Below are 18,868 nucleotides of genomic sequence, written 5' to 3'. Positions count from 1 at the left end.
TCATAGGGCCTAATCACATCAGCCACACTATCAGAGGCTCGTTCACCTGCACATCCACCAATGTGATATATGCCGTCATGTGCCAGCAATGCCCCTCTGCCATGTACATTGGCCAGACCGGACAGTCTCTACGCAAAAGAATAAATGGACACAAATCAGACGTCAAGAATTATAACATTCAAAAACTTCAACCACCCTGGACACTTCAAAAACAGACTCCAACGAGAAACTGCAGAATTGGAATTAATTTGCAAACTGGACACCATTAAATTAGGCTTGAATAAAGACTGGGAGTGGATGGGTCATTACACAAAGTAAAAACTATTTCCCCATGCTGTTTTCCCCCCTACTGTTACTTGTGCCTTCTTGTCAGCTGTAGGAAATGGGCCATCCTGATTATCACCACAAAAGTTTTTTTTCTCCTGCTGATAATATCCCACCTTAATTGAGTACTCTCGTTAGAGTTGGTATGGCAACACCCATTTTTTCATGTTCTCTGTGTATATATATCTTCCTCTGTATTTTTTTCCACTGCATGCATCCGATGAAGTGGGTTCTAGCCCACGAAAGCTTATGCTCAAATAAATGTGTTTGTCTCTAAGGTGCCACAAGTTCTCCTCGTTCTTTTCGCTGATACCGACTAACACGGCTACCACTCTGAAACCTGTCTTCCTGACTGAAAACTGATAGATTGGGAAACAGTCTCCAAGGGAATTCCCACCATTTGAAATATTTAAAGAGACACTATCAACTTGAAATTTAATTTTTGTTTTCTTTGTTTAACAGTTAAAACTCCAATAACTACACCTGCTCCTACATTTCCTGCCCTTTGTGTGTTTTTTCAATCACATTTTTATGTTGCTCTGTGAAAGACTCACACACACAAAATGGGGAGAAGTTGCCCACTCAGGGTTAACAGTGAAACTGCTGGTACATGGAATGATGCCACCTGCCCAGAGTGAATGAAGGGGACAAAAATAGAGAACTGTTTTTGTTTTGCTCCACTCTCTTTTAGCTATACTAAACTGTAATGTCAACCCCAAGCATTCATAAATCATGAGCCAGGCCCTCTAAAACCAAGAAGTTGGCTTTACAAATTATGTGCTTTTTGAAAAAAAAAATTGTTTTGTTATTTGCCTCCTGGTTTTTTGTTTTTGTTTTATCCTTAAGACTTTGTTTTTCACCTAGTCTTTGCAACCATGCAGGCTAAAATCTTAAAAAAAAAAAAAATCCTGAGTTTCCCTCATAATCACATGACTCCAGAAGCCCAGGCTTTCCAAAAGTATGCCAAATATTTCAAGCCCTGTGATAGAATCATGGGAATTGGCTACACTAACAGCGGGAGATAAGCATTGTCAGACCGTTTGTATTATTTTTTTAGGTAGATCGTTTTTAACTAGATAGACTAGATAAATTCATGTTTGTTGTATCTGTAGTTTCTGTGACTGGTCCCTAAAATTGTTGATAGTGTTTTGTACCTTATGAAGCAGCCAACGGAGGAGAGTCTGAAAATGGCCTGTTGCGCCACTTGACAAAATGGATGTCTTTCGGCCCGTCTGATGTTTTTGTACAGTGTTGGCTCTAAAATTCACTGCACAGCCACTGAGTTTATTTTTCATGTGTCAGACCTAAAAACAAACTGCACATGCTGTATTTTGCTAGCACACGTGTACACGCACACACCCCATTTGTGCACCTGACCGCCTGCAATTCATCATGGCTCTAAAGCCTTCCTCTCATTCACTCTCAGTATTCATTGACATCATAAAGCCCAATTAGGCTTAATGAGTTACATTCTCCCAGCTTCTATCAATGACCATTACTCTTACCGCTACCCTTAAACAAAAGAAGGTTGGTTGGTGTGCCTCCCTCATTTTAATCTCTCCCCCTTTTCCTGTTGCCGTCAATGGGGAGAAGCCCATCAGTGACCTTTGATCCACAATCACTGACTTCATTTCCTGAGCAAGTGAAGCATGCAGCCGCTTTGATGCTCCCTCAGACATTGCTAATGTGGCGGAGGAGAACAATGACAAATGAGACGAAGGGGGAAGGAGGGAGAGGGAAAAAGAAATCCGAATGAAGAGATTAGATACGAAATTGGCAACTTTATCATTCGGTTCCTCTGATGATTGCATTTGATTGCTGCTTACATTTTTACCTGAGAACCAGCTTCAGAAACACCAGATGGTTATAGACAGAATGGGATTTGAAGCGGGCAATGCAAGCTGTTATTATTCTAGGCATGCCGAACTTTTCATCAGCAAAAGAGACATCTTGACCTCTGATATTCCATCAGTAGCAGAGACTTTACTTTTTGGAATTTTTTTTGTTTTTTTTTAATGAGAAATTGGGTTATTTGTGTAAAGAGATCCAGCTACTTTTTGAATTCTCAAAATACTTTGGAAAATGTCTGCCTTATTTTTCAAGCAGTGTTTTGCCTCACACAGCCATGGTTCCCACTAGGGTTGCCAACTGTCTAATCACACAAACCCAAATACCCTTCCCCTTCCCCAAGGCCCCACCCATGCCCCACCCCTTCTCTGAGGCCCCACCCCCCACTCCCTCCATTCCCGCTCCCTACAAGGGCTCTGGGCTGAGCCTCGGGCAGGGGGGTGGAGTGTGGGAGGGAGTGAGGGGTGTGGGCTCCAGGAGGGAGTTTGGGTGCGGGAGGGGGCTCAGGCCTGGGGCAGGGGGTTGGGGTGCAGAAGGGGTTGTGGGTTCTGGGAGGGTGTTTGGGTGCAGGAGGGGGTTAGGGTGACCAGGTATCCTGTTTTCGACTGGAACTCCCGGTCAAAAAGGGACCCTGGTGACTCCGGTCAGCACCGCCAACCGGGCCATTAAATGTCCGGTCGGCAGTGCTGCGGGTCTAAGGCAGGCTAGTCCCCGGTCTGCAGGAGTGGGATTCCACCCCTGAATGTAAGCAGACCTTTGAGTTGGCTCTGCATGTTGTTTCCTGTCTGAGAATGGGACATCAGTCAACCAGAAATGTAGTAGGTTGGTCTCACCTTGTCACAGCTAGGCAGACTACAATAACGGCATCTTGTCAGAGGTCTGGTGGAGCTGTGAGTGCTAGAACATGCTGTCTGGAGGTTAGTGTATAATTCAAGCAGCCACTCATAATATGAGTGACCAAATTCAGTTCCATGTTCAGCTCTGCTTCCAGACCACAAAGCAGTGTTCAGCTGAAGTAAATACCAGAGCCAATACAGATGTAAGGAGGACTGCTCCCCAGGAGGTTCCCAATAATTTTCCTATCTAGGTGATACAGCAAGATACCTCAATGTTCAGGTGTTCCAGGTGAGGCTGGTATGCCAAGCTGTGGTTGAGTTTTACTCCCAAGTATGTGCCAACTGGATGGAATAGCAGTCACTATCTTTGGACATGGATCAAGATGGTTTAATTGGCAAGAGAATTGATTAGGTAGAAAGTAGTTGTCACATTGAGAATTAGTCTCCATTGCTGGAAGTGGTCAAAGTAACTGTGGTTCTCTTCAATCCTATGGAAGCTGTTTGCAGTGTCAACAATACTGATGTCAACATAGCAATACTCTTTGGCCTGCATTTCGGGAAGGTTGTATGTGTATAAATTGAACAAAAAGGGACAAAAACTGACGCTGGTGGAAGCCCATTGTGGAGTCATAAAAGGTGACTGAATTTTTCCACGACTCACAGGATGACGCTTCAGTCGCTAATCATTCCATGGATGAACCACACCATCAGCCTACAAGAATAATTTGCATCAACTTGGCACTCAGCCCAACATGCCACATGGTGTTGTAGGCTGCTGTCAGAGCAATGAGGACAGCACCAACTTTCTTCCCTGTCTCAGATGTGTTTTCTATCTCTTGAATCAGACAAAGTACCTGATCTTGGGTGCATCGTCCCCTCCTGAATCCAATCTGATCTTAAGGCAGCTGGGGATTGACTCCCTCGTTAATCCACGTCAGGATTCGGCTATCTGTCGGTTTGTAGGTAACACTGTTTGGAGCTGTCAGTAGTTTTCATGGCTTGGGGACAGCTTCAACTTCTGCTCTGCACCAGACTTTCACGATGCTGCAATTCTGGGTGCCATGATTCAGAAACCGAAGCAACCAGCTTTTGGTGATTGGCTTAAAGGCAGAGACGATCTTGTGGATGTTATGTAGACCAGGAGCATTGTTAGGCTGCAGCTGATGTATAGCCCGGTCAAGCTCTTGATCAGTAAAAGGAGCCATCAGGTTTATGTCCATGTTCTCAGCCGCCATTTTAACTGCACTGCTGAAAACTGTCTCAACTAGGAACTCTGCCATGGGCCATCAGATGGGATGCAATTGCATTTGCTGTGACTGCGTGTTCCCTCTCCATCCATTCTCTTAATAGTTTGCCAGGCTTTGGGTCTGAAATACATGAAGTTCAATTTGGAACTATCCCCGCTCCCCAACCCCTATCTCTCTTGTCTGGTTTGATGTAGAAGGTGACATCAAAAACCTCCTATTCATTCTTGGTAGATTTAAATTCCTGGTATAGTCTGGTTGCATCACATGACCATCCATGAATTTATTGTAGATGAAATCCGCAGGGTATAGATTTCTTTGATGTGTCCACTACTTTATCGCAGAAAACTTGGTAGATGGCACTGAGGTTGTTCTGAATATCTGATTTTGAGTCTTCACCCACAAGAGACTCCAAATGAGACTGGATCAGATCCCCCCTTGATTTCAGAAATTTCACCAACATTTCTGGAGGCTATTTGTAGTTGAAATTTGCATCAGGATGAAGTTGTCTAGCCTCAAATTCCAGCCATTGGATCTTTTTAAAGCTCTTATAATTTTTACTTCCTCTTCCAGTACTTTCCCAGGATTTGGGTCGGTTGTGATCAAGGATGGCTGATGCTGGGTTTGGGGAAACATATCCAGCATTTTACATTCCATGACAACCGGAGGATGTTGTCCAGTGGTAGAAAAGGCAACATCAGAGAAGATCCTGAGTCCATCCATATTTTGCTATGGAAAGTGGGTGGTTGCTTAGGATCATAGTCGACCATCAATGCCCACTCCTCTAGCCTTATTCCATCCACACATCATCAGTGAATCTCCAATAGGAATGGTGTGAATTAAAATTGCCACAGTAGACTGAAGGTCCTGAGAAAGTGATGACAGGAGTGGGCCAGATGGCAGGTGGAGGTTTGTAGATGTTTATAAAAAAGTTGAGTCTGTCACTTTTATAGCCTGCCGTTCAATGACATCATTTGGACCCGATGGTGAGACTAGAGTGATGGAATGATTCCCTAATGTAGGATGCCATCCTGTGATAGAGGGGAGACACAACAGCAAAGCCAGGGATTGATAGTTAGGTGTCAGCTTTAGAGTGTGTTTCCTGAAGAAAGATGACATGGCCTCTTGGCCACTGAGATTCCAATGCTATTGAGGGCAGCAGCTTGAGAGCCGACCCCAGTGCTAGGGTTTCTGATGCTGGCCATAAAAGGGACCACATTGGAGGATGATTCTTTTCAGCTGTATTTGTCTTTCACTTTTGACAATGAGAACTTGAGCTCCAATTGCGTATTTTATCCACTTTTGTTTTGCGTTTTGCTACTGATGGGGGGGGGGCACATGAAGGTAGTAGACTTGCTTGAAGTAAACACCAAATACTGCCAGTGTTACAGTACTTGCCACAAAAATGTAGTACTTGCAATACAATTGCAAAAGTTGGCAACACTGCATGAGGACTGAACTAACAAAACGATGGTATTATTGAAGACACCAGAAGTAGAAAATGACAGCTTTTTCAACAGACAGAGACGGCGTAGATCTGAAAGGAGAAAACAGTTGAGAACAGCTGATGAATTAACTTTTAACTATATATATATATATATATATACACCAAGAGAGAGCGAGAGGACTGTTTTACTCATTTACAAAAAAAGTTCGGTCAGATCTTCAGCTAGTGTAAATCAGCATGACTCTGTTTAGCTCCATGAAGGAACATCAATTTACATCAGATGAAGATCTGGCCCGGTGTAAGCGCGTGGGACTCACCCCTGCGGCGTCTCCTGCTGGTACCTTCTGGGAATTAGCTCTCCAGCCATTGGAGCGCCCTCTGCAGGCCGGTGTCCCGCTTTCGCCAGGCCCCCATGTCCCTCCCGGACCCGGTGCCTCTTGCACACCGGGGTGCTGCCCCATGGCAGTACACCCCTCAGTCTCTGGGTCTCCCCTCCCCGGAGAACTCCCAGCCCCTATCCCCGCCTCGCCTCAATCGTAGGATATGGCCAGTCACCAACTAGCCCCCTTTCACTGGGACTCACTGCAGTCTGTATAAGCCAATCATCACAGGCAAGGGGGGTTTGGACCTGCTGCTTCTATCTATAGCGGAGCTGTCCCTCTGCAGCCCAGTACCCTCTAGTGGGCCCTTACTTCGGCCTGAAGCCTGAGGCTCTGCTAGGCTGGAGCTCCCCAGCTCCCTGTCCCTTCCCCAGCACTGCTCCACCCTCAGTACCTTCCTCAACTCCCCAGGCAGCCTGGTCCCGCCCCCTCCAAAGGCTAGAGAGAGAGTGTCCCTGTTCCTGGCTTCCCTGGCCTTTATAGGGCCAGCTGGGTCTGTTTGGGGCGTGGCCCCAGCTGCAGCTGCTTCCCAATCAGCCCAGCTTTCCCCTGCCCCAGCCCTCTCCAGGGTTGTTTTAGGCCCTTCCAGGAAGGAGCGGGTGACCACCCCGCTACACCCGGTATATGGAAGATGAAGGGAATAAAATAGATTACAAGATATGAAAATTCAGAGTGGAATCCTGGCCCTGTTTGAAGTGATGGGAGTTTTCCCCCTGACTTCAACTGGGATGGCATATCACCCTTCAGATCTAGCATAGGATCATAGGGTGAAATCCTGGTTATAATGAAATCAATTCCCACACTCCTGTTTACTTCAATAGGGCCAGAAGGAAATATTGTGATTGTCTAGTCTGTTGTTGTATGTAACACAAGCCAAATGACTTCCCTGAACTGATTCGTGTCTCAACTAGAGCATATCTTGTAGAAAAAAAATCCACTCTTGATTTAAAAATTGCTAGTGATAGAGAATCCACCACAATCCTTGATAAGTTCTTTCAGTAATTACCCTCACAGCTAAAAAATTGGGCCTTATTTCCACTCTGAATTTGTCTAGCCTCAATTTCCAGCCATTGGATCTTTTAAAAGCTCTTACAAGTTTTACTTCCTCTTCCAGTATTTCCCCAGGATTGGGTCCATGACCTCTGGCACCATAAGTGAGAGCCATACCTCTAAGTCATTAAGGTTTTGATTCTGCAATGGATCTACACCACACTGGAGGGAGACCAACAAATTAATTTCTATCGCATGACTGAACAGTTATCAGATGGTGACTTCTGTTCACTATTGACATTGAGTGAGCTATAAACACGCAACTGAGAAGTGAAAGTCCTCTTAATGTGTTAACAAACATGCATTTGCATGAAGCAAATTTCCCATGATAAAGCACTTAAAAGCAAATGTAGAGTTTATGACATGCCAATAGATTTTAAAGCTGAATAATATACAATTATTGAAGTGGCTAATAATGCAAATTATGTGAGTCAGTCTCAGTGCATAGCAGTAAATATATGCCATTCCATGCAGGCACTCTTTTTTTCCATTTAATGTTTTACGCCCCTGACGAGATGTTTTCAGTATATTGCTTATACCAGCATGGTGCGCTCTTCGTATTCTTGGATGTCATTATGAAGAACCCTGAAGACTGTACCAATTCTCCACTGTCTCTGAGGCTCGCTTGAAAACTGCTTGGAGCAACAACTGCAAATGTCAACAGGGAGCCATATTAATTATTTGGAATGTGCCTCATAAGAGGAATCAACTGTTTTTATTACAGCATGAATATTACTTGAAACGGGAAGGTTATTCTAGCTGTTATCATAATCTATGTATCATTAACTTTCCTTGTTTAGAAAAAGAGATTAACAGCCCAGAAAATTGTTATAGTAAATAGATGAATTATAACATGTTTTTATTATAAATAAAAGTTTTTCAATATAAGCAGTTACCTAGTGATCCATTGGAGAAGAATGAAGTCTTTAACAACTAAAGAACTGCATTGTAAGGTTGACTCTTAAACGGCTTTCATTCATGTGAAAGTGACTGTAATTCTGCACACCAGAGTTTACATCTACTGCAGACCAAATGTCAAACCACTATTTGTGGTAATTGACGCCATACTTTCAGTAACAGCTCTTGTAGGCAACACATGCAAAGCTTGCTATAACCTGGAACTGCTCATTTTCCATTTTGAGTCAGGTTAACAGAATGAATGTTCTTTTCCTCCCTCAAGTTTGAAGTACAGAATCTGCAAACGAAACTGGATATGAGTCCCCATCAGAGAATGAAATGCAAAATTCATTATGAAACTGCAACTAGCCTTCTCTAAAACAGGTCATATTGGATCCCAGAAGAAAGGTGGTGATGAGCAAGCATGTGGAGCCTTCGCTATGAGTGGCAATGGGAGATATGGCTAAATTTAAACATACAATAATATCTGTTTGGAGAAAGCAATTTTTTTTTATATACGTACTGAGAGGTGAAATATCCTCCATAAGGTTAATCTTCAACATCAATTTCTATGTGCAAGAAAAATACCTGATAAAGTAGAATGTGTTTAAACCTGTTGTTGGTCATGTTTTAAGTGTGTGGTGCGACATGTGTGTTGAACTAAAATCCTTACAGATCTGAATGTGAAACAGTAGACACTGAAACCCTTGATTTGTCCACAGGGCAGGCACACCACGGGCAGGTTTCCTACATTGCTCCACCAATTCATCTTGATTCGGACCCGGAGAGACCGCCTTCGAAGGGTGAGTCCGTGATGCAATCTGTGTCTGTGGGCATGGTCAGATAGCCATAGGCATGAATGTATTTTATTGGTTTGTGCAGAAGAGCCTCCATGACGAGAATTACGGTGTGCCATCCGGGGCACTCATTTGGGCAAATTAATTCCATTGACTTAAATAGAGTTGCACCAGACATAGATTTGGCTCATGCTCTCCATTCCTTGTGTAGATTTGAGATTACTGTATTATCCCAGGACCATTTAGTTCTCCCACGCAGTACTATATGCATTTGTGTTGGAGAACTGTCACCCTTAGTCCTCGCGCAACGCTCCCTCGTTCCCTGATTCCACTGCATAGCCAGTTTTGGAGGGGACTCTTTCTGCACTCTCATGCGGGCAGAGGTGGTAGAGGAACAGGGGGAGCTGATGGATCTGCAGCTACTCAAGGGTGGTGAGGCCGCACCAATGTTACTCCATTTCACAGCTTGATTTGGAGAATTCTCCCCCTATCTCATCAACTCCTGCAAAGTACAGTATGTTTTTGGCCTTGGCTTGGGAAAGCAGATTTTCCCCTAAGGGATGTACTCAGATTGTTTACAGAGTTCTTAGATCTTTTCTGTGCTTGTTTTGACTCCGTCTGTATGTGTTCAGGTATGTCAGCTCTAAGATACCGAGTCAACTGTATTTGGCTGCATCGTAGTAAGATCTATAAGTTAAAACCAAAGATGGATATGGAGAAATCTCTTGCTCACCCAGGGGAATGCATAGGAATATTTACTTTAAAAACAGGGTGGTCCTTTTGGGGGCAGGAGAGTAACATTTCATCAGGGAGCGAGTGATGATGATCTGTAGATGAAAGGAGAAACTAAGGACACAATAATTGCCACCAAGAAAATTGTTTAGGAACCCCTTTAAATACATTTGAGTAGTTAAGAAATTCATGGAGATGAATTTCCGTATAGGCAGCTTATTCCATAATTACCTACTGCAGTATAATTGAGACAAGACATGGCACTCAGTGGACCTCGGGTCTGATCCAGTATGGCAATTCCTGTCCGCCTCCTGTTACATAGCTATACAACATGGGCAATTTCACATGCAGACGTGTTTCTCTGAGTGCACCACGTTTAAAACGCAACATGCAAGTGCAAAGTTGAGTACACTAATATGTGACACCAGGTGGGTAGGACCTGTTCCTAAATTGCCTCAGTCAGTGCACGCCATTAGCACAGAGGGCATGCTAGATATTCAAAGGGATGGTTCAGCAGAAAGACACAAATGGCAGGCGGTTGCTGTCTCTCTACACTGACTCAGCTCATTGATTACTATCACATCAGGACTTTCTTCTTCCTTCATCAGATTGTTCTTATCTGTTGGTGCTAAACAGTGGTTTTGGTGATTTAAAAACATGAGGGCAAATCAGTCCCTGCCCCCAAAAGCTCACACTCTAAGGCTGTGATCCTGCAACTAACGCAGCACTGGTGGACCCTTGGGCCCATGTGGTGCCCTATTGTCGTCAGTGTCTGTGGGAGCTCAGTAAAGTCATAGGGCAGATTTGGATACCTGTACCCCAGCTGATTAGCATCTTACTGTGTGAGTAGTCCCATCAGCGCTACTCAGTGTGAGTTAGTACATCAGAATCTGACTCTGAAAGGCTTCTTTTGCTTTACCCATCCATTGCCCCCAGTGTTTGGAGATTGAGAAAGTCTCAGCATGTGCATGGGCACTGAAACATATCCTGCTCCCCAAAGTTACCCCTGAACTTTGCAGCCTAAATTCAAGCATATTCTGTGTGCAGTGCTGGCCCCATTGAAATCCATGGAAATGTTGCTATTCATATCAATGGGGTCAGGATTTCACCCTCGAAATGTACGGCCTCTGCTGTCTTTCACTGTGAATGTGAGTGCATGCGTATGCAGTGCAGCAGTAAAGATCACAAACAATTGAATGAGTCTGACTATATATGTAAGCAGTTTCTTTGTTTTTGCTGCTTGGAGAACGTGGTTGCATTCCCAATGGGTGGGACATGATGGTCAGTGGCCCGTTCTCCATCTCTCGCCAAAAATGATTGTTCTCATGGAAGAAAGTGGACTGCTTCCAAAACAGGTGATGCTGATCATCCAAAATCCCATAAGGCTTTAAACTCGTGGCTCAATCTCTTCCCCATCGGAGTTCGCCTTTAGTCCAGACTGTCTTTTATAGTCTAGATCTTCAGCTGTTTCTCTATTGCCTCCAAACAGTGCTTGTAACTTTTAAGATCTCTCAAAATCATTTTGTCAACTATGTGCCCTGTTTTAACAGAGGACTCCAGCAAGGCAGATGATGTCTCAGGCTGGGCGACCGAAACACCCAGCCTCTCAAAACTTTCTCTGATATTAGCTGTGGTGATTCAGAACTTATATAGACTATCTCCACTTAAATCATCCCCATGGCTTGCTGCAGAAGATCAAGGGGGACTGGGTCAGCAGCAGCCAAAGATGGTGCTGTCATGGACGTAGCCACTGATGCAACAGCCCCGGGCCTATAATAGTTCTCTGCAATTTGCTTTCAGGAGGCATAACTCATCCCCTAGGCCAGGTCCAGAATGACACATCCATATGCTGACAAGAGTCAGATGAGCTGGAGAGACTGGTGAGAGCAGGAAGTGGCGTGCACCCAGCACGCTGCTGGCATTATGCCTCCCTGGCATGGCCGCAGTGAAAAGGTTTTCAAGCACTACTTGCTCAAAGAGCTGTGGTACATGGTATGGCACTTCTCATAGACCTGCCCAGTAACTCTGATCGCACAGGTGATTAACATGGGTGGGATTCAGTGGGGATCATTGCCCCCTGTGTTGTGCCGTCCAGCGCAGGGGTCCGTGAGGCTCCCCTGTATCATTCTGTTATTGGGAGGGGGCTCAGAAACCCGGGTGATGTGCACACTGTAGGAAGCTAGGCAGATGGGAATGAGGCTCTTCCCCCCCCTGAAGAAGAGGCTGTGGTTCTGCCCTCAATCACCATTGTTGGGGTTCCCCAAGACCTCTTCCATGCCGTTCCCCAAGATATCGGTTTGGCTCCAGTCTCATGATTCAAGTTCCTTTATTTGGCAGAGAGCAAAGCTATGGTGAGTTGATCAGACTCAAGCGTAGGGGGCGGATACTGGGTATCGTACACATCCAAAGTTACCCAGCACGTCTCTTCCTTTTTATACATTTACACATCACATTGTATTTACTATACCTTGTGTCACATGCTTTGGGGTTGGCTTGGGCACTTAGTAGGAACCAATCCCTGTGCAGCATGCTCTGCCCATGCACTGTCCAGGTATGACTTACTCTTTATCTAATCTTACATTTCAGGCTTATCTTATCCACTGTTATCTTGTCCATTGTCAGTGGTTCACTGGGGGTCCCCCCTTCTCTGAACTAGTGCAGACATGCTGTTCCCAGCCTGCTGATCCATTATGTACTTCTCTCATCCTGTCTCCCAAGCAACAAGGCCTCACCCATTTCCAGTTACTCATGTCAAGTCAGGCCTACATTGCACTGCTTTAGTTGTTCTTCTCTATATTAGCATATATTTCATTTGCATCATATTCCTGTCCTTCTGTGCTTTCTTTTTATAAGTTCACTACTGAGCAACACATTCCCAAGACCACAGTAGTAATCATTTGAATCACTGTTAATCCTAGGCTCAAAGTACAAAATAGGGTGCAAGTTTACCTCTTCTGCTATAGTCCACCAGGGTGTAATCTCACATGATAAACTTGCTCTGCCTTTAAAACATCCTGTAATTTTAATTTTGCTTTTATTTTAATCACATTATTAAAAAAAAACTGGTACAAAATATAAAATCTTTTCATTTATCACCGCAGGAAATTTAGGTGTGGAACAGAACATAGGCCAATTACAATAAGATTCGCTGGGTCCATACCAGAAGTGGTCCTCTTCGGCCACCGCATAATACAGTAACTCCTCATGTAAAGTCGTCCTGGTTAACGTTGTTGCCTTGTTACGTTGCTGATCAATTAGGGAACATGGTCATTTAAAGTGGCGCAATGCTCCCTTCTAACGTCGTTTGGCAGCCGCCTGCTTTGTCCACGGCTTGCAGGAAGAGCAGCCCGTTGCAGCTAGCTGGTGGGGGCTTGGAACCAGGGTGGACCGGCAGCCCCCCATCAGCTCCCCGCTTCCGTAAGTTCCCTGTGCTGCAGCCGCACAGCAGGTTATCAATTGCAGGCAGTTCAGCTGTCCCTCCCCCCACTGCCCTGTGCTGCTCCTGCCCTCTGCCTTGGAGCTGCTCCCGGAGACTCCTGCTTGCTGTGCAGGGGGGAAGGAGGGTGCTAATGTCAGGGTGTCCACCTCCCCCCTGCTCTTGCACCCCGCTTACCCCTTCTCCATATAGAGCAGGGAGGGGACATGGATGGAGAGAGAGCTTGGGGCAGCAGCTGCTGTCTCAACTTCCTGATCCACTTAAAAACACAATGCACTTAAGAGTGGGTCAGCTTACTTACAGGGGCAGTGTGCATCTCTCGCTCTGTCCCACACACAAGGTGTGTGTCTGTCTCTGTCTGCTATGCTGTCTCCCCTCCCTCCTGTTCATGCTGCCTTGTGTGAGAGGCTACATTAACAACGTGTTAACACTTGAGGGAACAGCCGAGTGCTAGTTCATAATTTAGCAGTAAGGCATTCCCTGGGAAATATCCCTCCCTCTGACTTCACCACCTCAACCAAGCTTCACAATCATCATAGCTGTGAACAGTATTACATTGTTTGTTTAAAACGTATACTGTGTTTATATCTATATAATATATAAAAGCAGCAAAGAGTCCTGTGGCACCTTATAGACTAACAGATGTATTGGAGCTTGAGCTTTCGTGGGTGAATACCCTCTTCGTTGGATGCAAGTATTCACCCACGAAAGCTCATGCTCCAATACGTCTGTTAGTCTATAAGGTGCCACAGGACTCTCTACTGCTTTTACAGATCCAGACTAACACGGCTCCCCCTCTGATACTATATAATATATAGTTTTTTGTCTGGTGAAAAAAATTTCCCTGGAACCTAACCCCCCATTTACATGAATTCTTATGGGGAAATTGGATTTGTTTAACATGGTTTCACTTAAAGTCACATTTGTCAGGAACAGAACTACAACGCTAAGCGAGGAGTTACTGTAATGGGTAGCAGCAGCTTAGGCTTTGAGATGATTCATAGAATCATAAGTTTTAAGGCCAGAAGGGACCACTGTGGTCATCTAATCTGACCTCCTGTGTACCACAGGCCAGAGAACTGCTCTGCCTTACTGATAAAAAGCGCTGGGTATTTTCACTATCACTTCCCCCTCTTCTCCTCCTCTTCCTCCTGCTCCCACCACACCATGTTTCTTTGACACTGTTCTTCCTTTTGGCCTTTGCTGCCTTTGCCTCCTGCTTCTGTTTTGACTGCCTTAATTTCACCTTCATGTTACCTCAGCACTTAATTAACCACTGGGCACGGGTTGCTATTGCATTTAACTGCAGTAGGAAGAGCATTGTTGTCCACCTTGCAGTTTTAACTTTAATCACGCTAATACTAAAGAAAGCTGGGCTACAAAAATAAAAGCCTTCTGTTTTTGCATATGTAAGCAAAAATAAATTGTACGTTTTGAGTGCTGTTGCTGCTGTGATTATATTCAGTTGCAACTTTCAGCTGACAGATTTATTTGTAACTATCTTTTTTTTTATCACTGGTGACGTTTACCTATATTATTGATGTATGCAATGCATTTTTCCAACCCTTCACTTTACTGAATAGAGTGTAAACTCCAGTAGTTTACTAGCACATTAGTGTCACCATACATTACAAGGTAATTACCTCGAGCCACCGCTCTATATAGAAACATAGTAATGGCACTGTAAATCATTTAATAAAAATAAGGTCCTAGATCAGCATTCACTTTTAAAGTTATTTCTCCTTCCCCACTCCCCATTAATTAGAAAATATGGTTTTAAATTTGTTTCATACATGAAACACCCATAACCATTCTTTTTACATCTACCTTTAGTAAAACAAACGGGACTATGTTGCAGTAATTTTTATGTAATTATTTATATTTGTTCATATGCAAATTAATTCCAGAGGTAGCTGAGGCAGTTTTCTCTATCGCTGAGTCCTAGAACTGCTGGAAATCAGTGCATTGCTCTATTGCTTCAGATGTAGTGTTCCAACAACTATGGCTTTGTCTTATTCTTTATGCATGGTCCTGAACTTGTTAACTGTCTGGACTGAGGGCTCATGCATAAAGATAAGGGAAACTCTATTTACTCTTTTGAGTTTTAGTTCCTGTCCTCGATAGATAGCTATTAGCCTTTCATATTTAAGAAGCCTCTTTCATTCGCTCAGACAGTTCCTTCGTTCTAAGCATTAAATGTTAATCACTAATTTGTGACATCAAATCCTTTCTGGATCCCCAGGTTGTGATCTCATAAACTAAGGATTATAACCTACATTACAAAAATGGTTTGTTTGTTTCTGACAACAGTAAAGAAGTTCAAAGATAAGCGGGACTCTAGTGTCTTGGCTTCAAAGGAAGTTTTACAGAATTAAGGTATATAGCAATAACTGAAATGTAGTGTTTGGAGTGAAATTACTCCAGGCACTAAAATACAATGAATGAATTGAATTAAACTCACTGAATCCACATACTAAAGCTATTTATAAAGTTTTATAGAAGCAGATTTTGCTCTATATGTGGAATTATTTTAAGCATAAAATATATCCCTGGCTCTAAAGCTAGGCAGACAAAAGCAATAACCTACGTTGCTGAGATACTGTTCTGCAAACTGTTCCTTCAGGTGAAGCCTGTGGGGAAATGGGTGGCTCAGGGGGATTGTTAAAGTTGAACTGAAATTGTTTCAAAACATATTAATACACAAGTCAAGCTTATTTAAGAGCCCCGGATTTACAAATGAATAATAGGTAAGTTAAATAGAGGGGACATCCTGTGGGCTTGCCCTCTTTCTATGAAGATTTCTCCAGGCAGCCGTCCAGTTTAGACCTCCAGTCAGATCCTTGGTCTCTTCTTTGAACCTTAATCTGTTTCTTTAAGAGTGGAAGACATAATGGAGTTTATAGACCTGCAAAGTACGGGGGGGAGGGGCAAACCAAGGTCGAAGGGCCTTGCCTCATAGCAGATGATGACCCTGGACATATGCACTTTTGGTCACAAGATGCTAAGAGATTCACTCCCCCTGTCACTCTGGTGTCTCCTCTATCCCCACTCCATATTTCATTGCCCTGTGGTTAGAATCCCACAGGCTTTATTGTTGGCAGCTAGGTCACAGCCATGTTTCCCACTTTTTTTCCATTTTCCGTGATTGAACTGCACTACAATAGCCTCCCCCTTGGGAGAGAATGCTCTTTGTTCTTTAGACTATTCTTTTGTTTCTCTCTGGGGCCCTTCCTTATCTTTCCCCCAGACTCCCTTCAGTTAGTTATGGCCATAGCTTACTGACTGCCTCCTCTTAGCCATGTTATTTTCCTGGGAGGAGAGGTTAGGTAGGGGACTAACCAGTTCCTGTTAAGCTATGTCATCAACTTACAGAAACTCATCCAGTGAGGTGGGTTCTTGGGAGCTGAGAGCACAAATGTTTCCTCAATGATCGTTCAGTTCAGTTCAGTGAGCAAGCCTGACAAACTGATGGGGGGAAAAGTCAGACCCCCCAGGTATCTGTAAGAGGAGAGCTAGGTCTTGCCCACAGTAAGGCCATGTGCTGTGTGAGAAAGTGGGACCCTGCATCCATTTGTCAGTACTGTCCATTCCCGTGCTGGTTCCAGCTTGCTATGTAGTGCCGGACCATTTCTGCCATCTCTCTCCATCTCCCAGAATGAGGCACATTTTTTCCTCTTTGCTGTTTGATAGGAAGCCTTTCACTTCCAGTGAGGAAGGCCAGCTTTGTAGTTGGTATGAGCATAGTGAGATGATGGGGAAAATCTTCACAAGTCAGAAGTTTGGTCCATGTCACAGTAACACATTCACTTAATGATGAGGGTGATTTATCATTCAAGACCTGAGATCAGTCCAGGGATGGTGCATAATAATAAACAACAGTGATGACAATCGGTGTTGTACACTATGGCTGAGCGATTTGGTTTCCAGTCTCCATCAAAATTAATGGGAGTTGGTCATCGAAACGGCTTATACAGCTTTGAAAATCTCAGTGCACATGCATGTTGGGGCACAATATTACATCTATTGATAACCCTTTAAGGTGCCAACATATAATATTGTGAGCTGGTGGCTCCAAACACAATCCACACCAGACGTAACACGAACCTGATTTATGCACAAAAGGAGCTCTCAATGAAGCACCACAAAATCCAAACCTAAGCCTTCTCACCAAGCTTGGATGCTTTTAGGGTTCCTCTTTCATGGATGCTCAGCCCACTTCCAAGGAGCTCTCTTTCTCTCTTGACTCGCTCCCTTATAGCTGAATGGGATAACGAGAAATCTAAACCCAGCAAAAGTTATTTAGCATTTTCCAGTGGGAATACCCTTTGTGGCTTTCAGGCAAACACTGCATGATCCGCACACCTAACAAATATTGCATACGTTAAATGCCAGGTGGTTATTCACAATAATGATATCATAGATGGATTAATGGTATATAATAGCATTGCTTCTATAACCAAGTTCCCTTCAGCCCAATGTTTTTAACAATTACTGAGACTTGAATTAGTGAAAATACCCCTCCACACATTTCGGAAATTACATATGGTCAATTTTCATGTTACTTCCTGAACTGGTTAGAGCTTTTAGTACAGGGGTCGGCAGCCTTTCAGAAGTGCTGTGCCGAGTCTTCATTTATTCACTCTAATTTAAGGTTTTGTGTGCCAGTAATACATTTTAACGTTTTTAGAAGGTCTCTTTCTATAAGTCTATAATATATAACTAAACTATTGTTGAATGTAAAGAAAATAAGGTTTTTAAAATGTTTAAGAAGCTTCATTTAAAATTAAATTAAAATGTAGAGCCACCTGGACCAGTAGCCAGGATCCGGGCAGTGTGAGTGCCACTGAAAATCAGCGTGCCATAGGTTGCCTACCCCTGTTTTAGTATATACAGCAAAACCTCAGAATTACTAACCTCTCCGGAATGGAAGTTGTAACTCTGAAATGTTCATAATTCTGATCAAAACGCTATGGCTGTTTTTTCAAAAGTTTACAGCTGAACACTGACTTAATACAGCTTTGAGACTTTACCATGCAGAAGAAAAATGCTGCTTTTAACCATCTTCATTTAAGTGAAACAAGCACAGAAACAGTTTCCTTACCTTGTAAATATTTTTGTTTAAATTTTCCATGTTGTTATTTTAGTAGTTTACATTTAACACAGTGCTATTGCCTGATAACGTACTTCCAGTTCCCAAAGAGGTGTGGGGTTGACCGGTCAGTTGGTAACTCTGGGGTTCTACTGTAGTTTGTTATTGTTTCTGGTGGTGGTGATGGTTGTTTTATTGAACTTATCTCTTCGTTGCTATGACCGGTGGTTTTTAAAGCGTTCAGCACCCACAATCAGACCCAGCTCTTCAAAATTGCTTAGCAGGTTGGGAGCTGAGTTCTTCTGAAAATGTGGTCATAAGTGGTACATGGGGTGCTGCCGGGTGCTGAGCCCTTTTGAAAACTCCGATCCTGGTGTAAGTGCCGAAATGGGAGGGGAACTCTTGTGAAAAATCTGTCTCCAAGTGTGGATGCTGAGTTCTTGAAAATCTAGTCCTGAGCTTTTATGAACATCTGGCTGCATGAGCCAGATTCTGCCCTGCTTGACACCCTACAAGCCCACACTGAAACCAGTAAGGTGGATGGCGGGGCTGAATTTTTTTGGCCCATACCAGAATGTTTTATTTATTTTAAAAAATAAGCATAGCAAGTGAATATTAGGGACTTGGACTTGTTAAAACAAATCTCCGGGAAGCTTTTCAGGAAGCCTGCAGTGTTTCAGTTTGTTTTAATGAATGCAGCCCAGTCTACACCCTGTAACTACTGATAGTCACAAACCGTTAGTTGCGTGCCTTTCACTTTTAAAAAAAATGCTGTTGAACTGTTGCAC

General features: G+C 43.7%; 1 protein-coding gene across 28 annotated transcripts in view; it reads left to right on the top strand.

Annotated features, from left to right (window-relative positions):
- ADGRL3 (adhesion G protein-coupled receptor L3) overlaps positions 1-18,868 on the top strand; it is an 802,265-nt gene that overhangs the window by 536,550 nt on the left and 246,847 nt on the right. For 27 of the 28 annotated variants that reach the window (XM_054030154.1, XM_054030153.1, XM_054030156.1 and 24 more), the window contains one exon: positions 8,749-8,829. The exons of the other annotated variant lie outside the window; for it this stretch is intronic. In XM_054030154.1, the coding sequence (XP_053886129.1) occupies positions 8,749-8,829 (81 nt within the window). The remainder of the gene's footprint in view (positions 1-8,748; positions 8,830-18,868) is intronic. 28 annotated transcript variants of the gene reach the window in all.

Source organism: Malaclemys terrapin, chromosome 5 (assembly GCF_027887155.1).
Source record: "Malaclemys terrapin pileata isolate rMalTer1 chromosome 5, rMalTer1.hap1, whole genome shotgun sequence".
In the NCBI taxonomy this organism is placed as follows: Eukaryota; Metazoa; Chordata; order Testudines; family Emydidae; genus Malaclemys; species Malaclemys terrapin.
The sequence above is the reverse complement of the archived record's forward strand: the minus strand, read 5'-3'. Positions and strand labels throughout refer to the sequence as shown.